Source organism: Grosmannia clavigera (assembly GCF_000143105.1).
Source record: "Grosmannia clavigera kw1407 unplaced genomic scaffold GCSC_140, whole genome shotgun sequence".
Taxonomy (NCBI): domain Eukaryota; kingdom Fungi; phylum Ascomycota; class Sordariomycetes; order Ophiostomatales; family Ophiostomataceae; genus Leptographium; species Leptographium clavigerum.
In genome coordinates this window covers 2,335,907-2,361,019 of record NW_014040801.1, presented here as the reverse complement: position 1 = coordinate 2,361,019, position 25,113 = coordinate 2,335,907, and the positions used below count along the sequence as shown (strand labels likewise).

The 25,113-nt window shown below is 58.6% G+C and overlaps 9 protein-coding genes across 9 annotated transcripts; 6 read left to right on the top strand and 3 right to left on the bottom strand.

Annotated features, from left to right (window-relative positions):
* Positions 1 to 1,168: 1,168 nt before the first annotated feature.
* Positions 1,169 to 3,064, top strand: CMQ_452 (c2h2 finger domain containing protein; the record flags this gene model as incomplete). The annotated part of the gene is made up of 1 exon (XM_014317531.1): positions 1,169 to 3,064. The coding sequence occupies one exon, from the start codon at positions 1,169 to 1,171 to the stop codon at positions 3,062 to 3,064; it is 1,896 nt and encodes a 631-aa protein (XP_014173006.1).
* On the bottom strand, positions 2,053 to 3,403 carry CMQ_1225 (uncharacterized protein; the record flags this gene model as incomplete). Its single annotated transcript, XM_014318304.1, has 2 exons — positions 2,053 to 2,226; positions 3,386 to 3,403. 2 exons carry the CDS (start codon positions 3,401 to 3,403, stop codon positions 2,053 to 2,055), a joined length of 192 nt encoding a protein of 63 aa, XP_014173779.1.
* A 2,175-nt stretch (positions 3,404 to 5,578) lies between these two features.
* Positions 5,579 to 6,608, top strand: CMQ_1532 (mitochondrial dicarboxylate carrier protein; the record flags this gene model as incomplete). Its single annotated transcript, XM_014318611.1, has 2 exons — positions 5,579 to 6,504; positions 6,560 to 6,608. 2 exons carry the CDS (start codon positions 5,579 to 5,581, stop codon positions 6,606 to 6,608), a joined length of 975 nt encoding a protein of 324 aa, XP_014174086.1.
* A 567-nt stretch (positions 6,609 to 7,175) lies between these two features.
* Positions 7,176 to 11,438, top strand: CMQ_419 (pab-dependent poly-specific ribonuclease subunit; the record flags this gene model as incomplete). The annotated part of the gene is made up of 9 exons (XM_014317498.1): positions 7,176 to 7,196; positions 7,298 to 7,411; positions 7,469 to 7,644; positions 7,727 to 9,016; positions 9,115 to 9,365; positions 9,433 to 9,677; positions 9,737 to 10,160; positions 10,224 to 10,437; positions 10,502 to 11,438. 9 exons carry the CDS (start codon positions 7,176 to 7,178, stop codon positions 11,436 to 11,438), a joined length of 3,672 nt encoding a protein of 1,223 aa, XP_014172973.1.
* A 650-nt stretch (positions 11,439 to 12,088) lies between these two features.
* CMQ_1728 (uncharacterized protein) lies at positions 12,089 to 18,978 on the top strand (the record flags this gene model as incomplete). The annotated part of the gene is made up of 2 exons (XM_014318807.1): positions 12,089 to 15,643; positions 16,846 to 18,978. 2 exons carry the CDS (start codon positions 12,089 to 12,091, stop codon positions 18,976 to 18,978), a joined length of 5,688 nt encoding a protein of 1,895 aa, XP_014174282.1.
* A 1,157-nt stretch (positions 18,979 to 20,135) lies between these two features.
* Positions 20,136 to 21,339, top strand: CMQ_1588 (uncharacterized protein; the record flags this gene model as incomplete). The annotated part of the gene is made up of 3 exons (XM_014318667.1): positions 20,136 to 20,189; positions 20,242 to 21,190; positions 21,254 to 21,339. 3 exons carry the CDS (start codon positions 20,136 to 20,138, stop codon positions 21,337 to 21,339), a joined length of 1,089 nt encoding a protein of 362 aa, XP_014174142.1.
* Positions 21,340 to 21,759: 420 nt separating this feature from the next.
* Positions 21,760 to 22,962, bottom strand: CMQ_1394 (nucleotide-binding protein; the record flags this gene model as incomplete). The annotated part of the gene is made up of 4 exons (XM_014318473.1): positions 21,760 to 22,382; positions 22,462 to 22,581; positions 22,648 to 22,780; positions 22,852 to 22,962. The coding sequence occupies 4 exons, from the start codon at positions 22,960 to 22,962 to the stop codon at positions 21,760 to 21,762; spliced, it is 987 nt and encodes a 328-aa protein (XP_014173948.1).
* Positions 22,963 to 23,420: 458 nt separating this feature from the next.
* CMQ_961 (hypercellular protein) lies at positions 23,421 to 24,277 on the bottom strand (the record flags this gene model as incomplete). The annotated part of the gene is made up of 2 exons (XM_014318040.1): positions 23,421 to 23,681; positions 24,059 to 24,277. The coding sequence occupies 2 exons, from the start codon at positions 24,275 to 24,277 to the stop codon at positions 23,421 to 23,423; spliced, it is 480 nt and encodes a 159-aa protein (XP_014173515.1).
* CMQ_954 (vesicle-mediated transport protein) lies at positions 23,427 to 25,094 on the top strand (the record flags this gene model as incomplete). Its single annotated transcript, XM_014318033.1, has 3 exons — positions 23,427 to 23,481; positions 23,545 to 23,683; positions 24,011 to 25,094. 3 exons carry the CDS (start codon positions 23,427 to 23,429, stop codon positions 25,092 to 25,094), a joined length of 1,278 nt encoding a protein of 425 aa, XP_014173508.1.
* Positions 25,095 to 25,113: the final 19 nt, after the last annotated feature.

Here is a 25,113-nt window from a genome sequence, read left to right as displayed (position 1 = left end):
TAGGTGTCAACACGGTAGCTTTCATGTCACTGGCTAGCCACACATCCCTAATTCAGGCCGCAGACGGCTCAATTTGCTGTACGGAGTATTGCAGGCGTCCTCGCTTAACCCGAAACGATCCAGAGGGCACGTCTGTCCGCTGCAGCTACTATGTAGAAACTGCAGATGCGCGTGAGTGTGAACAGCTCCTTCGTCATTTCTTATTATTCTATTATCATTATTCTATTGATCTCTCGTCTGCCCTTTTTTCTTTCTGATACTAGCTCGTTCTTGGTTGTCATCTTTTTTCCATCCTTTGGGCCCAACTGGCGGCCCATTTCTCCCCCAGTGTCGAACCCCTGTCCTCTGTCTCCACCCATACATTTCCACGACCTCTCTCGACTTGACTTTAGACGCCACGCTGCGTAATAATGGCAACCACTCCGACCAAAAACCCCACCGTACTACTTTATAAGATATCTCTAATGCGGCTCTGCGCAGGATGAAATCGGGCTAGAATATACGATCTTGGCCCTTGCTCTTGTGCTGTGACCCGAAAATGTTGATATATCAAGACTCCCTGCTACTCTGCTTCCCGTCTCTAAATCTCTTGGTCTCCAGACCCTCTGCAACCCCGTCCCGAGTTCAGCTCACTTACACTCCCCCCCTCACACTCCTGCTCACCCATTTCGCTGTCTCTCCCATGCGTCCATCCCACCCTCTTCGCTGCCCTGCCTATTGTCTGCCCACTGTCTCGCCGTTCTTGTCAGCTGCTTATATACTCTTCCCCCCTTGCCGCATTCGCCTGCATGTGGCAGACTGACTGCCTGGCCAAGCCACCACATCGTGCTTATCACAGCACTGCCCCCAAGCACTCCAGAAAGCGGAACGGTTCGCTTTGACCGCCTATACGCCTCGCCGCCTGTAGGTAGCCAATCAGGTTCTCTGAAAGCAAACCGGTCGAGGCAACCTTGGCTATTGTATCGGCTCATTCAACAGCATTATCAACGGCGACAAACCCCCGTTGATTCACAGATCATCGTCGACAGCTCTGCTGTCCTCCTTCTACACCAAACCCTCTTCCTATCAGCTCTCGCCCTCTTCTCTCGCCCTTTCTTCCCGAGACTCCCTTCTGGCATTTTGCAGATATAAACTTGATTGTCCCTTGCAGCCAACTATACTCGACACAATGGCATCCTTCCTCCCTTCGCTCAACGACGCGTCCCCTTACACAGCCTCCGGCTATCAGCAACATGAAGCGGCCGCTCTATTCTCTAGCAACAGAAGGACGGTGCACTTCCAGGACATGTCGGACATGCAAGACTACCAGAACATTGACCCTAGTCTGTGCGCTACATTCCCGAATCTTTCGCAGCACATGACCTGGATGTCTGCTAGTCCCCTGTCGCCGCCGTCTATCTTTTTCTGCGAGAGCGATGCGTACGAAAGCGACGCCTCGCCGTCCACGCCAGAGGACCTCAATGGGGCCGCGTCCGTCGCTGTCTTCCCGCAGTCGCGTCAGGGCACTGCTGCCACCGCCTGCAGCAGGCTGTCGCCGCAACCGTTGTCTCTGCTGCAGACCGGCGATCACCTGGAGTACATGGATACGACTCGCTATGTCAGCCCCAAGGACGTCAGCAGTGCCAATGCCATGTTGGCGTCGGTCATCGAAGCCGATGGCGGCTATCGCCACCCGTACTATTCCGACATGTATTCCGACATGTACGGCTTTGGTACCAACAGCAACGTGCCCCAATACAACCCCCAGGACGCCGGCCACACCCTCGACGACGAGGTGCAGTCGCTGGCCAGTCATCTACACCAGCCCTATATGTCCTACTCTGCCACAGAATGCTCGATCCCACGGACGCTGAGCCCGGAGCCCATGGAGTCCGTGTACTTCAAAGAGGAAGACGTTGAAGACCGTCGCGACAGCAGCACCATCTATGCCCATGGCGCTGTCGCCACGAGCGAGCGCCAAGACTCGGCCAAGCGCCGGCGTTCGTCCGCAGCTGCCTCGACGATTGCGGTGGCTAGCGGCTCCAGGCGGCGCCGGAACCACGACGAGACGGCTTATCCGTCGTCGTCGTCGCTGTCACCGAAGCCGCTGGCCCCGAGCGCAATCGTCGTGGCTTCAAACGAACCGGCGCCCAGCTGCAATGTCTTCAGCACGTCCACCAGTCTGCAGGCCAAGCTCAAGGACCACCGGAAGAAGGAGAGCGAGCGGCCCTTTGTCTGCCTCTTTGCCTATGCCGGCTGCACGTCAGCCTTTGGCAACAAGAACGAGTGGAAGCGCCACGTGATGGCCCAGCACATTATGCTGACGTACTGGCGCTGCGACGACCCCCGTTGTGAGCGCATGCGCAACAACATGGGCAGCTGTGCGCGCAACGAAGGCAGCAGCAGCAGCGGCACAGCCTACCACGCGAGCGAGCAGAACAACTCGGGCATCTTCAATCGCAAGGACCTGTTCACGCAGCACGTACGGCGCATGCACATGTCCGACACGCTCAAGGCCGTCGAGAAGAAGTACAAGAAGGACCAGCAGCAGTGGGAGCAGGCGCAGGCAGCTGCGGGCAAGGCGCTCAAGGGGGGTGGCAGCAGCAGTGGCAGCGCGAAGAGCAAGCGCAAGCGCGCAGCGGCAGGCAGTGAGGCCGAGACCGGCGACGAGACGGCGACGACCGCTCCTCTGCCGTCGCCGATCCAAGAGCCGGCCGCGCTGCAGCGCTGGAACGAGGACCTGGTCGGGCTGCAGGCCCGGTCTGGCGTCGTGCGCTGCAGCCTGCCGACGGACTTGACCTGTCCCGCGTGCGACGACACGTTCCACGGCGACAAGGCCTGGGCCGAACGCCTCGAACACGTCGCTGGCCACATGCAGACTGCTCACGAGGCCGGCCGCCGTCCCTGGACCTTTGGCGGCCTGTCCGACCCGACGCTGACGCGCTGGGCCGAGAAGGATGACGTCCGCATCGTCCAGCGCAGCGGCACCGACAGCTGGACGCTCAACAAACCACTGCAGCGGGTCGCCGGGGGTGGCAGCACGACGACGCAAGTCGAGAGCGAGGACGACGATGATTCCCTTTGAAAATCACGTGATCGGTTTCCTCTTTCTGTTTCCGTTTCTTCTCTCATCTTCTTTTCCTCTCTTTTCTTTTTGCCATCCTTTCCTATTTCCTTGTCCTTTGTCTTCCTCTTTTGTCTGTTCTTTCCTTGTTCTCTACTGTCTTCTGGGTTCTTTCCCTCTCGCCTATACCCTTCCTTCTCAAGGCGGTTTGTTGTCCTGATTTCCGTAGCTACATTACGTTTTGCGCCCTGTCTCCGCTTCTTCTCCTGTCTGCTGTATCCATGTAATCTGAATTCGCTGACGACATATTATGACCGTGGATGGATTGGAGGAAAAACTTACGTTATTGACAAATACCATTACGCTTTGCCTGACTTTGCTTGATCGCTTTCCTCTCGCGCTTTGTACTTCGAATAGAGCCTTTGGGTCCCACTGTACTCCGTACACACAGTACCCATGCGCGAGTAACACATCTGCCGTGCTCCGTTCCGTGCATGCCAAGTCCCATATAGTCAACGGATGCCTGGCCGCTAACGCGAGTCTAGGCGGTGTCCTAGTGCATCTGCAAGCAAATCTTAACCCAGCTAAGCAGCTCTCAATGTACATACCATACATAGTAGCAGTATAAACCTTGTCTAGAGCAGGGAAGGCCCTTGCGAGAATGAACAGCCGCATCCCGATATTCACAGCCGCTATATTCCGTAGTTGTCCGGGACAGCTGCTGCTTGGCCGGTTATATCGGCGCGAATAGGCGGACAAGTTTTAGAACGGCCGCTAATTGAAGGCTGCTAGCACATGGGCTGACTAGTGGACGCCGTCTTTGGTAACTGCATATACCTGCATATGTCAGCCAGCAATGACCGATAAATGCATGTGACGTCTCTGCTGCAATTTCTGCCCTATGATTGGTTACCGCGCCTAATACCCCGCACTTCACACGATACCGAGCTTGGAGGCTGCTGGAGACATGAGAGCTGGCCAGAGATGGTCTCTTATATGTAGAAACGAATAGTCCACAACGACGATGAGAACAAAGATAGCGAGAAATTCCCGAGAAAAACTGCTGCCTCATGTGCCGAGTCTGGACCAAGACATGTGCCAACTTAATTTTGGACCGGTGGTAGTTGGCAGGTGACGAATGAGAACATGGGCTTGTCGAGAGGGGTTGCACAACGGCCTTTGCTCGGAACATGTCGCAGTCAGGATGCGCCTGTGATGTTGGCCGTCTCTCACCCAGCCGGACAGCTACACAAGGAGGGGAAGGGGGGCGATCGCCGGACTTACGGGGGACTTTGGGACTGTCCGCCTGCCAGAGAGAACAGGCTCATGACTGAGAAGGGACAGTAGACAAAGGGGGGGCTCGATCTGGTTGCCGGCAACATCCTAGCTCTCCAGTCAGTTCTTGATTCTGGCACCTCTCTCTTCTCCGCACACTGGTATATCTTCTGTCCTTTCCCTCTATTTTCAGAGTACAGCCCAAACTTACGACTCTCGATATTTCCCAAGCATTTAGGTGAGCACGAAAATCTCCACCTCGCTTACACCGTCCAACGCCCAAGAACAACGGGGTGTCAGCCCATCCTTCTTTTCTTCGGTCGGCCGTCTTCTCCATAATAGTTCTCGCTTCCCGCTCGTGCTCATCCGTCGGATTTACGACATATCTCCAACAACGGCGACCCTCGTGGCCGCCACTCTTTGCTCGAATCGCTTTATTGCATATTTGGCTTTAGAAGCACTCCTTCCAGGTAAGATGCTCGCTATAATTCCTTGCCTTAGCTCCCTGTTTCCCCATGTGCCCATCCTACGTTCCGTGAAGCAAGAAGCCACTACCAGCTACCCCACGGACGCCAATCAATGCGACCGGCCAACCACAGGCGGCACATTGAAGCCAGGCCAAAACCTCCCCGCAGTTTTACCGAATACCCCTGCTGTTCCGACTCAATAGCAGCATGCTTTCAACACTTACACCCGAATACACCTACCACTTACACGGACTCGGACTGGCCACGCTCTGTACCCCATGCTGCTATCGCTTGCCGCCGTTGTCTGACTGCCCTTATCCGGCTTAGCCTGTCATGTCTGGGGCACTTTTACTGGGTTCTTTCTCGGCTCCCAATCGGCTATCAGATGTCAAGCTTGGAAAAGGCAGATGTTTGGCCAACCTCGTCCACTTGCTCTGGGCGGACAACATTGCTCCGGGCCAATAGCCGGCCATGAAAACTGTCACTTTGCCTCTCTGTCCGTTCTTGCTCTGAACTGATGGCCAGTGGCACTTTTAGACCCATCTTGCCGGCTGTTCTCGGACCTAGAAAGCTTTAACGAGGTTCGACGACGATTGAGTCAGCAGTCCTGCCAATTTTCCTTTTTTTTTCCTTTTTTCTTCGGCTCTCGACAGCCTCCCGCATTTCTCCCACTCTCCTTCTCTTGTCTGCAGTCAGAAGCTCTCAGTCTCGAAGCTCGCAGTCGTGAGCTCTCAGTCTTCGAACCCTCCTCCTTCAAGATCCCTCAAGCTCCCTCACTCCTCTCCCCTTCGCCATGAGCAACACGGTCCAGCAAGCTGCCGAGGCGGCTGAGAACAAGGTGTCGGCGGTGGCGGCCACGACGACGGACTTTCTGCACCGGCCGCTGGTGCGGGCGGCACTGCCGTTTGTCAACGGCGGCCTGAGTGGCATGGTGGCCACGACAGTGATCCAACCAGTCGACATGGTCAAGGTGCGAATCCAGCTGGCCGGCGAGGGCGTGGCGGGTGGGCCGAAGCCGACGCCGCTGTCGGTGACGCGTGAGATCCTGGCCAGTGGCAAGGCCATGGACCTGTACACGGGTCTGTCGGCAGGCCTGTTGCGTCAAGCCGTCTACACGACCGCGCGACTGGGCTTCTTCGACACCTTTATGGGCCGCCTGACGACACGGGCGCGTGAACAGGGCCGTGCCGTGGGCTTTGGTGACCGTGCTGCGGCTGGGCTGACGGCCGGCGGCCTGGCTGCCGTGGTCGGCAACCCGGCCGACCTGGCGCTGATCCGCATGCAGAGCGACGGGCTCAAGCCGCTGGCCGAGCGCCACAACTATCGCTCCGTCATTGACGCGCTGCGCTCCATCGCCCGTACCGAGGGCGTCGGCGCGCTCTGGGCTGGCGCTGCGCCCACTGTCGTGCGCGCCATGGGCCTCAACTTTGGCCAGCTCGCCTTCTTCAGTGAGGCCAAGGCCCGGCTCAAGGAACACACCGCCTGGTCTACCCGCACGCAGACGCTCAGTGCCAGTGCCATCGCTGGCTTCTTTGCCTCTTTCTTCTCGCTGCCCTTTGACTTTGTCAAGACCCGACTGCAGAAGCAGCAGAAAGGCCCCGACGGCAAGCTGCCCTACAAAGGCATGGTCGACTGCTTCGCCAAGGTCGCCCGCCAGGAGGGCGTCCTCCGCTTCTACCGCGGCTTCGGCACCTACTACATCCGCATAGCGCCCCACGCGTAAGTGATCTCTCTGTCGCTCACATCTGCTTTCTTCCCTGCTAACTCTCCGCAGCATGGTGACGTTGATCGCCGCTGATTACCTCGGTTGGCTCACCAAGTAAATCCGAGCCGAGCCAGTCCAGCCCTTGTTCATACCAGAGTCCAAGTTTTCTTTTTTGTTTCATTTCATTTATCTTGCCTTTTTCTTCCTTTCGCTGGCCATGACACCACATTTCAAAGAAGAAACGGATGGAGTCAGAAAGAACGAGGATTAGAATGTCATGACTGATGAGTCGTGTGTAATTAGCAATTCATAACCAAGACTAAGCAGGAGAACTCCGTACAGTCGCGCAGTCATGACTACTCACTCGAATGGATAGCACGTGACACTATCGTCAGAATTAAAATAAGCCCCTCACCCCGCCCTAGAAGGACGCTAGTCTTTTTCCGTCACTGACTATTTGGTTGTATCGGCCTTCTTGATCGGAGCTCAGACGCGTTGCTTGGCTGCGTCTCACCCTTTCTTCCTCAATCGCCAGTCTGTCCGGCTGCTGCATCCTCGACAAGCCGGTCTCGCCCGCGCACGGTTTACCCTGAAGACACGATTGCCGCCCGCCACTACGCAGACAAGGCTCCCCCAGACCGAACAAGGCGTCCGGGAATGTAATCCTCCTCGAGTTCCTCAAGCAATGGATCCGGAGTCGACGGAGGTGTGTCCACCCCCCAGCCTCACTATTGCGGTGGTCAGGCGCATGATTGCGGCGGTAGAGCCCTTGTGGAACCACTCACTGACATGCATTGCTACTGATAGGTCTCCTGCGTCCTCCTTACCTCGTCCAATGGCGGTCAAGAAGACTCGGCCGCGCAGGTTTCTGCGCTGGCCTTTGACACAACCCAGGAGCTTCTATGGACAGGGAACAACGAGGTATGTCGGCGCAATCTCCTTTGCCGAAGGGTGTCCTGACCGATCGGTTCTCTGCAGGGCCGTGTTGCCTCATTCTATGGCGCCGACATGCAGCCATATGTCTCGTACATGATGCAGCCTGCGACCGACGGCGAGGTCCGGCAGATTCTCGTCAACGAGGCCGGCGTGGTGTCTCTCGGGCCCAAGGGTCTTCATATGGCCTTACGGCGCGGCCTCCCGCTGTGGAATTGCAGGTGCGTAATGCTGCCGGCCTGTTGCTCTCTCCGCCCTCATCTTCTCCTTCCTGACATACTTGCTCCCTATCCCCCATTTCAGACACGACGACATGGCAGACCTTTGCTGCATGAGCTTCATGTCCACTGCGGCCACCGAGGTCCTCGTGGCTGGCCGCCAAAACACCATGTTCGTGGTCGACCTCAAGGAGGGCGAGATCACCCGCCAGCTGGACACGGAGAACCACTACACCATGATGAAGCGCAACAGCCGATTTATCTGCGGCGCCACGACGCGCGGCACCGTCGACATTATCGATCCTTCCACGTTTGCCGTCCTCAAGAGTTGGACCGCCCACTCCGCCTTTATTCACGACATGGACGTCCAGGCCGACTTCCTGGTTACCTGCGGCGCCACCCTTAAGCAGCAGGGAGCCGTCATGTTCGACCCGTATGTCAACCTCTTTGATCTTAAGCAGATGACGTCCATGGCCCCCATCCCCTTTCCGCCCTGTGCTGCCTTTGTGCGCATGCATCCGCGCATGGTCACGACGGCCATCGTGGCCTCGACCTCGGGCCAGATCCACATTATCGACCTGATGAGCCCCAATACCAGCAGCGTCAAGCAGGCCAACATTGTCTCTTTCCTGACCCGCATCGACATCTCACCCACCGGCGAGGCACTGGTCCTGGCTGACAGTGACTGCTACATGCACCTCTGGGGCTCGCCGTCCGGCATCCAGTTCACCGAGTTCCCCGCCATGATCGAGACCGAGACGCCCGAGGAGCCACATAAGGAGACCGAGTGGGAGGACTGGTCGGACGATGAGAACGACGACACCTATATGTCTGGACGCAACGGCAACAGCAACGGCAACGGCAGCGGCAATGGCAGCAACAACAACAACGGCAGTGGAGCAAGCGGCAGCACCGAGGACCGAAAGAGGGACGGCGCCGACCCGAGCTCCCGGCTGCCGCTCAACACGGTCGGCATGCCCTTTTATCGCGAGACCCTACTGTCGGCCTTTCCCAGCCTCATCTCGGACGTCGGCGCGCCGCCGCCGCGCTACGACAGCAGCTACCTCGAGAGCTTGACCCCGTTTGAGTACGGCTGGTATGCCCCGAACACAGGCGTCACGCTGCCTAATCAGGTCGAGGACACGCGCAAGGACGAGAAGCCGGCGCAGACCATCCAGGCGCCCAAGTTCCTGAGCGACCGCTCGCGCGAGTCCAAGTCGTCTGGCGTCTCGTTGGGCCACCCCAACGGCGGTGATGCCATCCCGGATGTACTGGAGTCCTCGGAGCTTGCTAGTCTCGGTCCCGAGGCCCCGAGCATGTACAGGACGGTAGAGATTAAGTTTAGCAAGTTTGGTGTGGACGATTTCGACTTTGGGTGAGTGTTGTTTTGCTGCTTTCTTTTCACTTTCTTTTTTTCTCTCTTTTTTCCGTCTTTCTTTCCTTCTCTGCCTCTTCCCGCCATTAACAGGACAGATACTACAACCGCTCGCAATATGCCGGCCTAGAGAACCATATTGCCAACTCCTACGCCAACGCGCTTCTGCAGCTGCTGCACTTCACCCCTCTGATCCGCAATCTAGCTCTGCAACACGCCGCGAGCTCCTGCCTCGACGACCAGTGTCTCCTGTGTGAGCTGGGATACCTGTCTGACATGCTGCAAAAATCCGAGGTTGCCACCTGTCAGGCAGCCAATATGCTCAAGACTCTGAGCAGCCTTCCTCAAGGTGGGTTAGCGGGAGACCATTGCTGTGATATGCTGTGCTTCTCTGTTGACCCAACTGTCTCTTGCAGCTCATCAACTCCGCCTCATTGAGGAGGAAAACCCCAACACGCCCATCACCGAAATGCTGCAGAATCTGACACGCTTTCTGCTGACGCAGATCGCCAGTGATTTTAGACGCGTTTCGCCTGGTTCAAATGCCATGGAAGAAGCCCTGGCAACGGCAGGCGTGACATACATGAGATGCATGCAGTGTCGCAGCGAAACAAGCCGGGCTGTATCAACTTACGTCAACAATCTGAAATATCCAGCGCCTGTAGGTAGACTTCTCTGCTTGTGTATGTGTCTTTCACGGTCAGCTAACCGTTCCCGCAGCAGAGACAGTCCAGCAGGGGAGGAAAGCAGCCAAAAATCACGTTTTCCCAAGTTTTGAAGTCGAGCGTTGAGCAGGATTCATCCACTAAGGGCTGGTGTGAAATGTGCCAGCGCTATCAGACACTCTTGAACAGGAAGACGATCAGCCGCATTCCTTCGATCCTGACCCTCAATGCCAGCGGCCCGCAGAATATGAACTATCCGGAATTCCGTCGCCTGTGGGGGACTCCCGGCTGGCTGCCAGAAGAGATCGGCATAATAGTAGACGCTGCCGGTCAATTTTTTTGCTACGAAGGAGAAGACCTCAAGCTGCACTTGCAGCGAGGCATCCACGACATCAAGGTGTACTCTCTCATGGGCATGGCCGTCAATGTGGACAACGGAGGACAACTGCAAAAACCTCATCTTGTAGCGATGGTGAACGGTACGTATCTTGGACCAGAGCAGTGCCACGTCTGGTGCCGGCAGCTTATTGACACCTCTGCAGTGGCACATTCGGAGCCGACGCCTCTTGCCAAGTCCCAGTGGCACCTGTTCAACGACTTTTTAGTCCGCCCGACGTCAACCGGAGAAGCTCTGTCGTTCAACACGAACTGGAAGACACCGTCTGTCGTCCTCTTCCAGCTGAAGAGCGAGAACAACAAGATCGACACGACATGGCAGAGCAGGATTGATACATCCATCCTCTTTATGGATTACGGGTAAGCTTGCGTTTCATGCGCACATGGACTGAGAGTCCGGGCTGACAGTGATCTTCTTATGTAGGCGACCAACAGGCAACGAGACATACCAGCCGCTGAACCCGAGCACAGAACGGCCGGGTCCGGACACCATAATGGCTTTGGACACGGAGTTTGTGGCTCTCAAGCGACCAGAGATCGAGATGAACTCGGAGGGAGAGATGGAGACGATTCGGCCGATGACCCATGCCCTTGCACGTGTCTCCGTGGTCCGTAGCCAGGGTCAGGACGAGGGGCTTCCCTTTATCGACGACTACATCATCATCAAGGAACCCGTAGTCGACTACCTGACACTCTACTCGGGCATCACACGCAATGACCTCGATCCGCGCACGTCCCGCCACACGCTCGTGCCGCTCAAGAAGGCGTACAAGAAGCTCTGGGTTCTGCTGAATCTGGGCTGCAAGTTCCTTGGGCACGGCCTGAAGCAGGACTTTCGTGTTATTAACATCCAGGTCCCCAAGTCGCAGATCATCGACACGATCGACCTGTTCTTCCTAAAGTCCAGGCTGCGCAAGCTGTCCCTCGCCTTTCTGGCCTGGTGGGCACTGAAAGAGAACATTCAGCAGGAGACGCACGACTCTATCGAAGACGCGCGGACGGCGCTGAAGCTCTACCGGAAATACCTCGAGTACAGGGATGCTGGCGTGTTGGATGCACTGCTGCAGGAGGTCTACCGCGTGGGGCGTGACGTGAATTTCAAGCCGCCCAGGCGAGACGACGGCGAGACGCACACAGGGCCTGGCTCGCCCGGAAGCGGTCTGGCTGCCGCAGCCACGGTGGTTGCTCGAAGCAGCGGATCCTTTGTGAGCGGGCTCGGCTCTCCCAACGGAAAAGGCCTAGCCGATCAGAGAGGCTTTCAGATCAATGGATCTCCAGTCCGGACAGGACTGTCTAACGGCGGTCTCGGCTTTGCTCAAACGACCCAAGCAATACCCTTTCGTCCGAGCAGACACGGCTAAATTGCGTCTGGCGAGTCCGTACCCTACTCGGCTCTCTGTTTCCTCTCATTGTTTGGCGCGATTTCTCGTCTTCCTGTTGGGCGTCTCGGAGAGCGTGGACCAAAGGACAAAGGCTCCAGTGTATATTTTTGGATATCTGAAAGACTTAGCGTGATGGCCTGTGCATGACTTTTGTGCTTCCTTGTGTTGGTGTAGTGTATTGGAAGTTGGCCGTCTTTGAACCTGTAGCCCGGCCAGAGATGTTCTTTGAAAGTTGGTATCAGGCCTGTTGGAGCTTCAGATGTGATCCGTTTGGCCTGTTCTCGACACGGCTGCCGACAAAGAACGACGCTGCATCCGTGCAACAAAGACGCCAGATCGGGCTCGTTTCCGCGCCGCACAATTCTCATTGTGCCTCTCTGGCGAGCCGTTTCCGGCCACTTCTCTGAACCTCGTTTGCATGTGCATCTGTCCCTTTGAAGCCATGCAGCTGGTCATGCAAACGGCTATAAATATGCCCCTGTCGGCGAAGGCAGTCAGTGGTTTTTGGTTCTGCAAACACACCCGGCTATTTATTATCACAACGACTCACCGACTCAACCAGGACCCAAGTCACGAAACAACAATTCAACATTCAGGTCATCCGACAAGCCAAGCTCAGACCAGCCAGCATGACGATGCCGATAGAGCTGGACCCTCTGCGGGCGGCGCTGTCTGATCCCTCGGAGACACAGCACATCACAGGAGACAATCAAGGAGGTTGGCTAAACAACGAGCTGCTGCGACAGGAGATCCACGCGATCGAGGCCGTGGTCGGGTCCATGTCGTCGTCTTCGATCGACACGCCGACGACGACGACACTGGGCGGCCATAGAACGCTGGCTGACGTGCCGTTTATGGTGCTGCATCTGGAGGTGGACGACATAACGGGCTACGCGATCCAGGACGCCGGCTACTCGGCGCGAGACTGGCGCGGCCGCAACGGACTGCTGGGCGAATACTTTACAAACCATACAAGGGCGCCGGCGTGGCGGCACGAAAGCCACGCGGCCAGCTTCCAGGAGGACTTTCCCTTCTCGGTCGACAACTTTGACTGCCACAAGATCGCAGCCGACCTGGAGGACGACTACGGCATGTCCAACAAGAAGAGCGTGCGACACTGGGCCATGTGGGCGGGCGAGATGGAGCGGACCGTCGGGGTGACGGACGGCGAGGTCAAGGAGCTCTTCAGCATGCGCATCAACAGTGTTTCGGACATGCACGACTTCCTCGACTGCATCCGCCGGGGCCTGCGGGCCTCAAACCCGGCAGCAGCAGAAACTGCAGAAGCAGCAGCAGCAGGACAGGCTCAGGCTCAGGCTCCACGCGAGCGAGCCGTCTTCTTCCTCGTGGCCATCTCGTACGGCCGCCTGCTGGAGGACATGCGCAGCCACACGCACGGCTTCGAATCAAGCCTGACGCTGTCGTACCAGCCACCCCCATCAGTCAGTTCGGGCAGGTCGTACGCGCTGTCATTCACGGAGCGCAGACAAGGTGCCGAGGGCGACGACGACGACGAGCACCACAACGGCTCCGATGGACGACCCGGCAGGACCGGGTGCAAATGCGGCCGATGCACGGGAAACGCGTGGTATCTTGTGGACAAGGAGTCGCCCAAGTGGCCGTTTCTGCAGTCGTCTGATTCGGAGCCGTCGGAGTCCAACATCAGCCCCTATCCGCTGTCAGAGATGTCGGAGCTCCCGAGGCCGGCCGTCGTCGAGGGCGAAGCGACGCCAGAAGACGAGTTTCCGGCCGAGGAGGAGTCACAGCCGACAGCACCGGCGTCAATCCTAGAGACGCTTGACACCAACGCAGCACGGGGCGACGCGATGGAGGGCGACCTGCACGCGCTGATTCCGGAGGCACAGTCGCCAACAGAGGCGGAGTGGCAGCGCTGCTGCTCGCTGCTCTGCCTGGATGCCAACGACCACAAAGACGCGCGTATACGGTCGATCAAGGTGCCGGGCACAGACAACATGTGGGTGAAGCCGAGCCAACTGTGGACGGCGTACTGGATGCTGTCAAGCCGGATGGAGCGCGATCTTGCTGGCGGCGTGCTGGCCGACGTGATGGGAACGGGCAAGACGTACATCTGCCTGCTGGTTTGTCTGCTGCGGGCCTTCATCGGATACAACCGGGCCGAGGTGGAGCGGGAATGGCAGATGCGCGAGCACGAGGACAAGAAGGCGGCAGGCAGCACAGCAGCTCCCAAGCAGCATCTTGCACGCAGCGCAACTGGCGATGACAACAGCAGCGAGGCCTGTCCTTGCGGAAACGCCCTGGGAATCGAGTGCTATGCCAACCCAGGCGGCGTGACGAGGCGGCTGGCCGACGATCTCAGCCGAGGAGCATCGCTCGTCCTGGTACCACCGACCGTGTTGGACAACTGGGTCAAGACGATCAAGCACATCCGGCTGCAGCACAAGTATTTTGAGCCGGTGGTGTTCTACGGAAAGATGACTAAGGAGGACACGGCGATGGCGCCAGCGCCACGACTGCGACAGAAGCTGCAGATGGACGTGCGTCCAGCCAGAGGAAAGGGGGCCGACGGGCACTTTCCAGCCAGCTGGGAGCCCACAGTGACGGACGTGGCCTACAGCTTCACGCCCAGCACGGCCAAGGACGCGTATCCGGAGCGGTTCATCCTGCTGGCCTCTCACCTGCCGGACCGACTGATAGACTTCTTCCAGATTGCCGTTCCGGCGAGGCGCAAGGCCGGGTCGCGCGAGCGTAAGACGGTGTACGGCTGTCCGATCGGGATCCAGTTTGTCGACGAGTTCCACAAGGCACGGGAGGGAGCGGTGGCGCTGGGACGGCAGCACAAGCACATGCAAGGCGGAAGCAGCGGCGGAAACTTTAACTTCTGGGCCATCACAGGGACGCCGCTGCCGGCACGACTGACCGACCTGGAGACGGTGACCGACATGGTGCAACAACTTCCGGAGTGGGACAATGCCGACCACCGGCACCACGGCGGCCGAGTTGTCGATCTGCAGGCACTTCAGGCAGCCTATGAGAGTGCAGTGGCCGAGACCGGGACGACAGAGCAGGCAGCCGAAGTGCGGGTGCGGGCGACACGCTTCTTTGCTGGCGGACTGGTGATGCGGCACACGGAGGCGTCGACGTTTTTCGGGCGGCGCATCTTTCAGCTGCAGAACGTGACAGCCAGAGTGGTGGTGCACAAGACGCCGGCAGCACTGCGAACAGACGTCGGCCAGGTGGCAGCACGGGTGGCGGCAGGGGTGCGCGAGACGATGGTGACGGCAAGAGCGGGAGCCGAGGAGTCGACAGCCAACTGGGCGCAGGTGGTGCGGTCAAGCTCGCTGTTCAACCAGCTGATGAACCTGGAGATCCTGGCGACGTTTCCAGGAGCGGCCTCGTTGATGCTGGCAGATCCTCCGGCGATGGACTTTGGGCTGGCAGCGATCCGGACTGAGCTGCGCAAGACGGAGACGCGCGATCCAACCAGCGTGGCGCTTTTTCAGAAGCACCTGGACACGATCATTGCCGGAAGCCCACATCTGGAAACGATCCTGGCGACGCTGGACGAGATGGACGCCGACACGCAGCGGCGCCGGGTGCCGAAGAGCGAAGCCCGAGGCCGAGGACGAGGCACCGCTGCAGATGACAAAACGACGACGGGAACAGGCAGTTCGGAGCCGGGATCTGGATCCGGTTCAGGATCAGCACTGCCGCCCAAGAAACAAGATCTCGGGGCGAAGAAGCTGGTGGTGTTGTGTCCGCGCATGGGCGAGGCCGTGTTTGTGTACATGGCGCTGCGCAAGCTGCGGCCCGACACGCCAACCGTCTTTCTGCATGCGGACATGCGGATGGCCGAACGCACGGCACTGCTGCAGAGCTTCAATCGGCTCGACTGCCACACGACAACCCAGAAGCTGATGGCTGGTGTGCCACGCGTGCTCGTCGGCACGTTTCGCGATGCCGGCACGGGCAACGACCTTACCGTGGCCAGCTACCAGCTGCTGACCGGGCCGCTGCGTCTGCACAGCCAGCAGGATCAGGCCTTTGGTCGGACCAACCGCGAGGGCCAGACGCTGCAGCTGCGCCATCGGCTGCTCGTCTGCGAGGATAGCCCGGTGGACCGGATCGTGATGGCAACGCAGGCAGGGCGGCGGATTGTCAGCGATCCGTTTGAATTGGAGGAGGAGCTGGTGTTGGAAGCTGAGGTGAGTGAGACATGAGTGAGACATGATTTGAAATGTTGGAGCAAATTTGAAGCAATAGAAGTGCAAGTACGGAGTACGGAGTAGTCAATCAATATTAAGGAGTTCTCCGTGATACGTCGTATAAGGCAGGCGCATTCCACCTGGCCAGACCGACTCGCTGTCGATCTTTCCGCCGTGGCGGGGAAGCTTCCAGCCAATCCAGCTGGTGCAGTGGACCGTCCTGGGGAAGGAGCAGCCCTGCTGTTATTTGTTTTAGTGCTTGCTGGCAGTCCCCGTGACTCCGCCAATCGACTCAGCAACGCTATTTTTGTTCCGAAGAGACCCAGACGGACCGACCCCAACAATTTCTCTCTCTCTCGCTCTCTTTCTCCTTCTCTTTCTCCTTCTCCTTCATGCTCTGAGCAGCATCCTGCCGACACCTGCCACGACCCTCTGCCGACGAAGCGATTGGCCGGCTACCCGAACGGCCGATTGATCCCATCCCCTAGTCCGACCTGACCGACGGCAAAAATACGACCAAAAACAGCCACGGCACAATCCAATCCTGTTTTTTCTCTCGTGCCGTCCAACGCCAGTCCCGTTTGGTACCCCGCGACGACGGGAGCTGCGCCACAGAGTTGCAAGCCTGCCGTGGGAGCATTGACGGTCAGCATTTGCTGGTGAGAGTTGGGGGGCCGACAGAGGACTGGGAAGCTGAGCACGTCTGAGCTAGCAGAGACAAGAGAGAGCAGGAAGATCAAGCGACGAGACAGATCAGATCTACGCGGCTGCAAAACGTCACCCAGGGGGGAGGGGTGTGCGTCAGCCAAGTTGGAGAAAAAAAAAGAAAGAAAAAAAAAGAGTCTAGAAGCACAGAAGTAATGGACGGCACCGTAAGCGAAAGCGACAGTGCTGGCCAATCAGGGGGACGACGGCATGGAAGCAGCGAGGACGACTCTTCTGCGGTGAAGAGACAGCAGAAGCAGAAACAGCGGCAGCCACAGCGGCAAACACAGCCACAGGCCCCGCTGCAGTTGTTAAACCAGCAAAATCGTCAGCAGCAGCAGCAGCAGCAGCAGCCGCCACAGCAACTGCAACTGCAACTCCAACAGAAACAGCAACAATCGGATCCGCCAAAATCCCCACCGACCAGCCCGACTACCCCCATCACCCCCATCACGCCGACGTCAGCTGGCCCTACCTATCCTCGTCCCAAAGCTCAGAAACGCGTTGTCGGCGGTGGCAGCTCTTCTCGGCTGCACGCCCGCGCTTCTTCGTCCAAAAACCTGCACAAACCGTCGCAGCATCACCACCTCCACCACAGCCACAGCCACCTGCACCACGTCGCCTCGACCTCCTCAACCAAGATTGCCCAGCAGCAACAACAACAGCAGCAACAACAACAGCAGCAACAGCAGCAACAGCAGCAACAGCAGCAACAGCAGCAACAGCAGCAGCAGCAGCCACCGCACCGTCGGCAGCTCTCCTTCTCTCCTACACAAGATCTCGCAGCCCAGATACCCTCAATCGTCGCAGCTCCCCCAACCGACGCCACGGCTACCTCTTCGTCCGCCCATCCGCCCGTCGCCCATCGCCGGACCACGTCCTCGTCCTCGGCCAAGCTGCAGCGGAACAACCCGAACTCGTCTTCCACGTCCTCGCTGCTGCACAAAAATGCTTCCGTGTCGGCCCTGAAGCGCAACCGGTCGCACGCAGACGTCGTCAAACGCGCCATTCACGGCAGCCGCCCGACGCCGAAACGGACGCTATCGCATCCCGCTGGCACCGACAAGTCGCGCGCATCCGCCGCCGCTGCTGCCGCAGCTAACAAGAAGAACGCCCAGATCCGGTTCGAGATTGGCACGCCTGAGGCCCAGGACGACGAGTGGGTTGACGCCGGCTCGTCCACTGCCATCGACCATCCGCTGCAGCAACACCAGCAGCACGACGAGACTGGTAGCGAGACTGAGGTGCACGACTCGGAGCCGGAGCCGGAGCTAGAGTCTGCCATCGGGCTGCTGCAGGACGTCCACGTGTCGTCTCCTCCGGTCATCGGCCACGAACACGAGACCCCGCTGCAGCCACCACAGACGCTGCAAACGCTGCAACCGCTGCAAACGCCGCAGCTGTTGCACAAGACGTCATCGTCGTCGGCCTCTCTGGCCTCCCACCTGCCCCCCAACTCGTCCACCACTCGACTGCTGCTCCCGCGAACACTGCCCCGAGGCGCTCCGCCCAAGATGTCTGCAGAGACAGCCGCCGCCACAGGACTCTCGCACTCGCCCTCATCCGACTCCAACAGCGACCAGCACTCACAAGTCCGCCCGCTGCCACGACAGCAACCCAGGCAGGGTCAGCAGCAGCAACAGCTGCTTCCTCCAGGCAGCCTCCCCAACGGTAGCAGCAGTGATAGGGAACCTATGACGTCCCGCTTCATCACCACCGGCAGCCATGAGTCGTCTTCGGCCACGCCCGCCAACGGGTCTTTCTATGCGAGTTCGTCCTCACGGCCTGGCACCGGCCGGCGCATCGACGACCCCGATCTTGTCGGCTCGGCCATGACGTCAGCCTCGGGCATCGTCTCGTACCACCACCACCGGCCGCGGTCCATTGGCGGTGAAACGGTCACGAACACGGACGACGAGGAGTCAGGCCCTATCGGCACCAACGGTGCCGGTAGCAACGGGGGCACAAACCCCCGCCGCACCCGCATGCAACCAGCCCCCCCGGCCGAGCTCAGCCGCACCCAGCAGAAGCTCAACCTGGAGCGCGCCAGCTCCAGTCTGGACCGCAACAGCCGCCAGCATCAAGGCCCGGCGGCTGGCCCGCTGTTGGGTGCCGGCGGCTTCGGTGTGCACGACCCGCGCATCGGCAAGCTGATGGAAAAGACGGGCATGGAGTACTATGTCGTACGGCGCTACCAGAACCCGGTCACCCGCAGTCTCGACCGCCTGGCCAACCGCCTTGGCAACGACAAGAACTGGCGCATCCCGGCAGCAGCAGCAAACGGCACCATGTCTGCCGCAGCAGTGGCTGCCGCAGCAGGTGGCGGTGGCGGTGGTGGTGGTGGAAGCCGTCCGACTTCAGGAAACGCGACAGCAGGTCTGAACCAGAGCTTCCGCGAGCGCGATATCCGCCGCGACATCCTCAACGCCTCGGTGACGACCCACGCCCCACCAACGCCCGGACTGTCACGGGCAGCCACTGCAGAGGCTTCTGGTAGCGGCTCTGGTTACGGCCAGCTCCCGCAGCACCTCAGCGACTCGAGCATCGTCGACGACCGGGACGACGAGGTCACGACCCTGCTGCGGAGCATGTGGGACAAGAACCTGTATCTCGGCACCAGTCAGGACTAGCAGTCTGGCAATGACGAGTTCTTTCCGGAACTGTTCTTTATGGTGTCCTGCCCGCAGTACCAGAATGTTGAATAGCACCCCCCCGAGGCTTAGCTTCTGGTTTGAGGCGTATTTTGTTTCTGCCTTTCTTCCTTTTGTTTTATACCGTCTTGTGGTACCTCTATTGTCTGTGTACTATTACTTGCTTTTTTGCAACACCTGCTTGCCTGCCTTTTTTAGCCATCCAGAAAGTGCATGCCAAGAGGTGACTAGCTAGGCCTCTGCATGGCTCTTGCAATCGGCAGGTTGCAGCAGCAAGGGGGGGAAAGTCCGGGGTGGAAGGGCTCTGTGCGGGTTCTAATTTGATATTCCTAATACTAACACTAGCTCGGATGGTGTCTCTTCGTACTGAGATTTGGTTTCTATGCATGTTTTACTTGTGAATCAAAGAAACTTTGTCTTAGTATGGTAATTTCGTTTCACTAATGTACGGGGACCCTCCTAAAAGAAAGGGCTCGCCGCTTTTGGCAGGGACCTCCGTACAATTCTTATTTTATAAAGGAAGATGCTTAATCGGCCTCCCCCAGTCCTTTTCCCTATCTTCTATTCTTATCCTTACTGAACCTTAATGTCTCAACTTTGCTCTTTCAACCCTAATTGCCATCGTTTAACCTACCTTGAGTCTATATCTATACGTGATACGACTTGGCTTTGATGACTGGCCGTCTAGCCTTAATGAAACCTCCACCTACAAGTAACAGGCGACGAGAGGCGCAATTATTGTCCAAACACCCAGAATTCGAAATTGGAAGGGTTGCCCTAGAAAACGCAAAAGTAGACGAGGGAGACACCTTTGTCATGTTTACCAAGCCCGTCGTCAATGTCGTTCTACGAAGAAATGGAACTGTCTATTTGAACGTGCTTCACATCGGTAAAGTTGGAAGGAGATAGACAGTAATGTTGATGTGTTGTACTCCGTATAAAGCAGGAGTGAACAGTGGCGAGCACGTGATTCTGCCTTTAATTTCAGGCACGAAACTAGACCAAGTTGTCGGAATTTCGTCGTTAATGCCGAATCGCAAGCATCTTGTCGTGTTGCAGACAGTCCTTTCAAGTCCAGACCAACACCGACCTGGCCGTAGCAGACCTTTTTCCGAACGAAGCCCCCTTTCGACAAGATGAGTGCGCAACTGGCCCAGCTGGAGGAGGACCGGAGCCAATATCAGGAGCAGGTGAGCATGCAGCTGCAGCACTGTCCTCATCCACCCGTACTGACGTGAACAGCTCGACCTGGTGCTCAGCTCCCTGCGCGACGACCCCGACAATGCGGAGCTACACATGCTCAAGGAGGAGCTGCAGTCGGCGCTGCAGATAATCATCGACTCCATGGCCGATATGAAGCCGAAGAGCGGCACCCGGCCGTCGGGATCGACCGCGACAGGCCAGCAGGAGCAGCAGCAGATGGTAGCCGACCAGGAAGACGGCGAGACGGCAGCGCCGACATCATCGACGTCGTCCTCGGCGCCGCCAGCCGTCACGTTCAAGGTGAACGAGACGGTGCTGGCGCGCTGGGTGACGGGCGACAAATCGTTCTACACGGCGCGCATCATGTCAGTGACGGGGTCCAAGGCGGCGCCCATGTACACGGTCAAGTTCAAGTCGTACGACACGATCGAGACGCTGCGGGCACGCGACATCCGGCCGGTCGGAACAGGCGGAAGCGGAGGCGGAGGTGGTGGCAGCAACAGCAACAGCAACAGCAACGGTGGAAAGCGCAAGCAGGACAGCGTCGAGTCCGGATCGGCAGCACCCTCGAGCCTCTCGTTGCCACCGCCACCACCACCACCAATGGCCTCTTCAAATCCGCTTTCGACTTCGTTGCCACCACCGCCTCCTCCACCGACAGCAGCAGCAGCAGCAGCAACAACAACAGGGACAGGCACACCGCCACCGCCACCGTTTGGCCGACCGGTCGATCGGTTCAGCAGCGGCATGATCTCGTCAGCAGCGGCCCAGCTGTACCCACAGGCGCTGCAGGAGCAGGGCAAGACCGGAGGGGCGGATGGATCGGCAGACGGGCCGCCGGTGAAGAAGTTCAAGAAGATCAAAGCGACGAAGCAGCTGGAGGCGGGCAAGAGCAAGTGGCAGGAGTTCAACAGCAAGTCCAAGGTCGGCAAGACGATGACGAAAAAGGACAGCATGTTCCGGACGCCAGACGGGATCCACGGGCGGGGTGAGTACCCTCTCTCACACACTTTCTGTCCTGCCGACTTCGTGTCTCTCTAACAGGTCTCAGTCGGATTCACAGGCTCGGGCCAGGCCATGCGCAAAGACCCTACGAGAAGTCGACATATCTACCAGACCAATGAGGATCTGGACTAACGATTGAGCACAGTGCATCGTCCCTTTTCATATCTTATCCGCCGCGGCGCCGTGTTGCCGAGAGATCTCTGGCGGGTGTGCCTCTGCACGACAGGGTCGTCTCTCTGATATGCATCCTCCGCATCTCCTCACTTGCCGCTTGGCGGTTGCTTCTCTGTGGTTCCCCCTTCTTTCTGTTGAAGAGCGCAACATTGCTAACGGCAAAGGCTGGCGTCTGAACTATCCGTCATGCAGGCCCATTTGAAATGGGATCGACGAAAGGACCGGCCGGTGCGAATTTGCTCCAGAACCAGGCAAAGGACTGAAGACAGAGACAACAGCAGAGTGGCACGAGTGACATGACAAGAGAGAGAGAATAATTAATCCTACAGCCTTTTGTGATATTGTTTCACTTTGACGCATGTGACTAACTGTTCTGTGCTAATGTGTCCGCTCCGGCTCTCGGCCACTACTCGTAGAGACGGTGCGAGCGTCGAGACCGATCTTGGCGACGACGTCGCGGGCCAACTGGAGGAAGACGGCAGCACGCTGGCTGTCGGGCTCGGCGACGACGGTAGGCCGGCCGCGATGGGCGTCGTCGCCGATGCTGGGGTGCAGCGGGATGCTGGCGAGTAGGGGAACGTTGAGGTCTGTGCTGGCGGCCGTGACGGCGTCGCTGTCGCCAAACACGCGGGTTTCGCCATGGCAGTGCGGACAGCAGAAGACGTCCATGTTGCGGACGATGCCGAGAAGCGGCACGTTGGCCTTGCGGAAGAGCTGGATACCGCGAACGGCGTCTTGGACGGCCAGCGTGTGCGGTGTGGTCACGACGACGGCGCCATCCACGACGACCTGCTGGGCGATGCTGAGCTGCGTGTCGCCAGTGCCGGGCGGCAGGTCCAGCACCAACACGTCCAGGCCGTCCCAGGCGACCTCACGCAGCAGCTGGTTGAGGGCGCGGCCGAGCATGAGCCCGCGCCAGGCGACGGCCTGGCCGGCCGGCACGAGATAGCCCATCGACATAGTCTTGACGCCGTAGTTGGTCAGGGGGACAAGCTGATTGTCTGTGTGGGGAGATGGTTGTGAGCTGGCAAGAAAAGATGAAACAGCGCCAGACCGGAAAACGTCTGCATCAGCACTCACTCTCTGACAGTCGAGGCTCTCCCGAAAGGTTGAACAGCGTCGGGATGGAGGGACCAAAGATGTCCGTGTCGAGGATTCCGGTCCGGTAGCCCTGTCGGGCAAAGGCCAGCGCCAGATTGGCTGAGGACAGAAGAACATGCTCGGTCAGCCGATATCCTGCTGTTCTGCCCTTCTCTGATCACCCACCTGCAATTGTGCTCTTGCCGACACCACCCTTGGCCGACGACACGGCCACGACCTTGGCTACGTCTCGGATCGGCAGCGGCTTCGGTGGCAGCCGTCGGTCCAGCCGTGGGGGTGTGCCGGACTTGGGAAGGCCCTGTTTCCATCATCAGCCTGAGTCCTTTCTCGAACTCGTCTCGGCTCTCGGCTCTCGGCTCTCAGCCTCACCAGCGGGTTCTCATGACGCAGGCATGCCTGGCTCTGAAACGGCCGGAGAAGGCCAGGCGTCCGTTTCAATGCATGTCTAACGCTGCATCTCATTCGAGGGACTGCCGACATTGTCGCTTGCTTCGGTCATGTCGCTCCTTGGTCTTGCACTTTAGTCCGGGCGGTATCTCGTCACAGGCCTCCCCGTAGCTTACAAAACGGGCAGTATTTCAAAGGCGGTCAGAATATGCCCGGCATTACTTTTTTTTTCTGTTCGCTTGCTCTTTCCCCGTGTTGGCCATCAGAGGGACAGAACGCAGAAGACGTCTTTCTCGAACTCTGCTCTGTGTATTTGTGCACCTCGTCTCCATAACTGAACGACGGAAAAGAGGCTTTGGTCCGGTCAATCTTTTCTTGTGGAAAAATCAATCAGGCGAATGAGACAAATCGAGGAAGGCGGTGTAGCGCAACTTTTTTTTAAAACAGCTTGGTCCACCAGGTCGCCATCTTTTTCTCTTCCATTCACGCTTCTTAGCTTTGCCTACAAGTACCCAAGCAGAGGATCGCTCATTCCCATCCTGCCGTCCCTGTCAAATATGCCGAGTGCAAAGGGTCGTGCCCGCCTCTTCGCCGGAGAGCGCCCAGTGAAAGGTTTGTCTCAGGCGTCCATCTGTCGGAGTATGTTCTTGTGTGCTGACTAGGCTTTGGCCACAGAGCTTGATCCCGAGGCAGAGGCGCCGCTTGAGGATGAGGACGACGCAAGTGAAAGCGAAGACGGCAAGGACGCCGTCGGGGCCGATACCGACCACTATGTCGCTGTTGGAAAGTCCAAGCTCCGGCAAAAGCAGGCGCTGTCATTAGGACCAGCTTACAGAGGCGCACGCGTGAGCCGCGAGCAGCTTGAGCAAGACAGCGAGGGCGATTTTGACGACGAGAATGACGACGACGAGGAAGAGGAAGAGGAAGAGTTTGACGACCCTGAGGATGTTGACGTCGAAGGTGCCGAAGATGTCGACAATGACAATGACGGGGAAATCGACAGCGATGAGGCCTTTGGTTCGAGTGACGAGGAGATGGTGCAGAAATTCACCTTTCGGGGTAGCTCAAAGCCGCGGGTTGCCGACGATGAGGATGAGGACGACGACGAAGACGACGAAGATGAAGACGAGCTGAGCGACAGCGACATGGAGGATGACGAAGAAGTTGAGGGCGAAGTCGACCAAAAAACAGCCAAGGCGCAAGCAGAGACGCGCAAGATCTTGGCCGAGGAGCGGCAACACATGCTGGCACCGATATCGCAGTCGGCCAAGGCGGACGCCGACAAGGGCTTTGCCGTGCGCCAGCAGCGCCGCACGTTTGACGCGCTGCTGAACATGCGCATCCGCATGCAAAAGGCGCTGACGGCGTCCAACTCGCTGCACGTGGCCGCCGAGGAGGGCCGCGCCATGGATGCAGCTGTGGCAGAGAGCACGGCAGCCGAGGCGATTGCGCTTCTGGCATCGATCCAGAGCATCCGTCAGTCGTTTTACATTGGCACCGAGACGTCGACAACCGATCCGAAGCAGAAGCGGAAGCGGAGTGACAACGACGATCGCTCGTGCGAAACCATCTTCCGCCAGATGGCCGAGACAGAAGAGGCAGCACAGGGCAAGCGGAGAAGGGTGCTGGACCGATGGGCAATGCGGGTGCAGCGGCCATCGGCTTCAGGCGCGGGATCAGCGTCGGTCTCGAAACGATTCCAGCCATCGACCGGGACACAGGCTCTGACAGTCGTGCTGGACGAGCAGCTGGCCACGGCCGAAGACCGACTGGTCCGGCGGACACGGGTGCCGCGATCCTGTGCTCCGGTGCAAGCGGCACGACGCGTGGCTGAGGACGCGGAGATCTACGATGACGCCGACTTTTACCAGCTGCTTCTCAAGGAGCTCGTCGACCAGCGCACGACTGACTCGTCAGCACCCGGCAACGCCCTGCCCACGGTGCGCTGGGCGGCCTCGGCAGTCAAGGAGGCCAAGACCCGCAAGCTGGTCGACCGCAAGGCCAGCAAGGGCCGCAAGATGCGCTTCAATGTGCACGAGAAGCTGCAGAACTTCATGGCGCCCGAGGACCGCCGCCAGTGGGAGCCCGAGGCCATCGACCGGCTCTTCGGCACCATCTTTGGTCAGCGTGCCGAGCTGCACGAAGACGACGGCGACGACGGCGACAACGGCAGCGACAACGGCGTCAGCCCCGAGGAGGAGGGTCTGCGGTTGTTCCGCAGCTGAGCTGGCGGCTCGGCTGCGG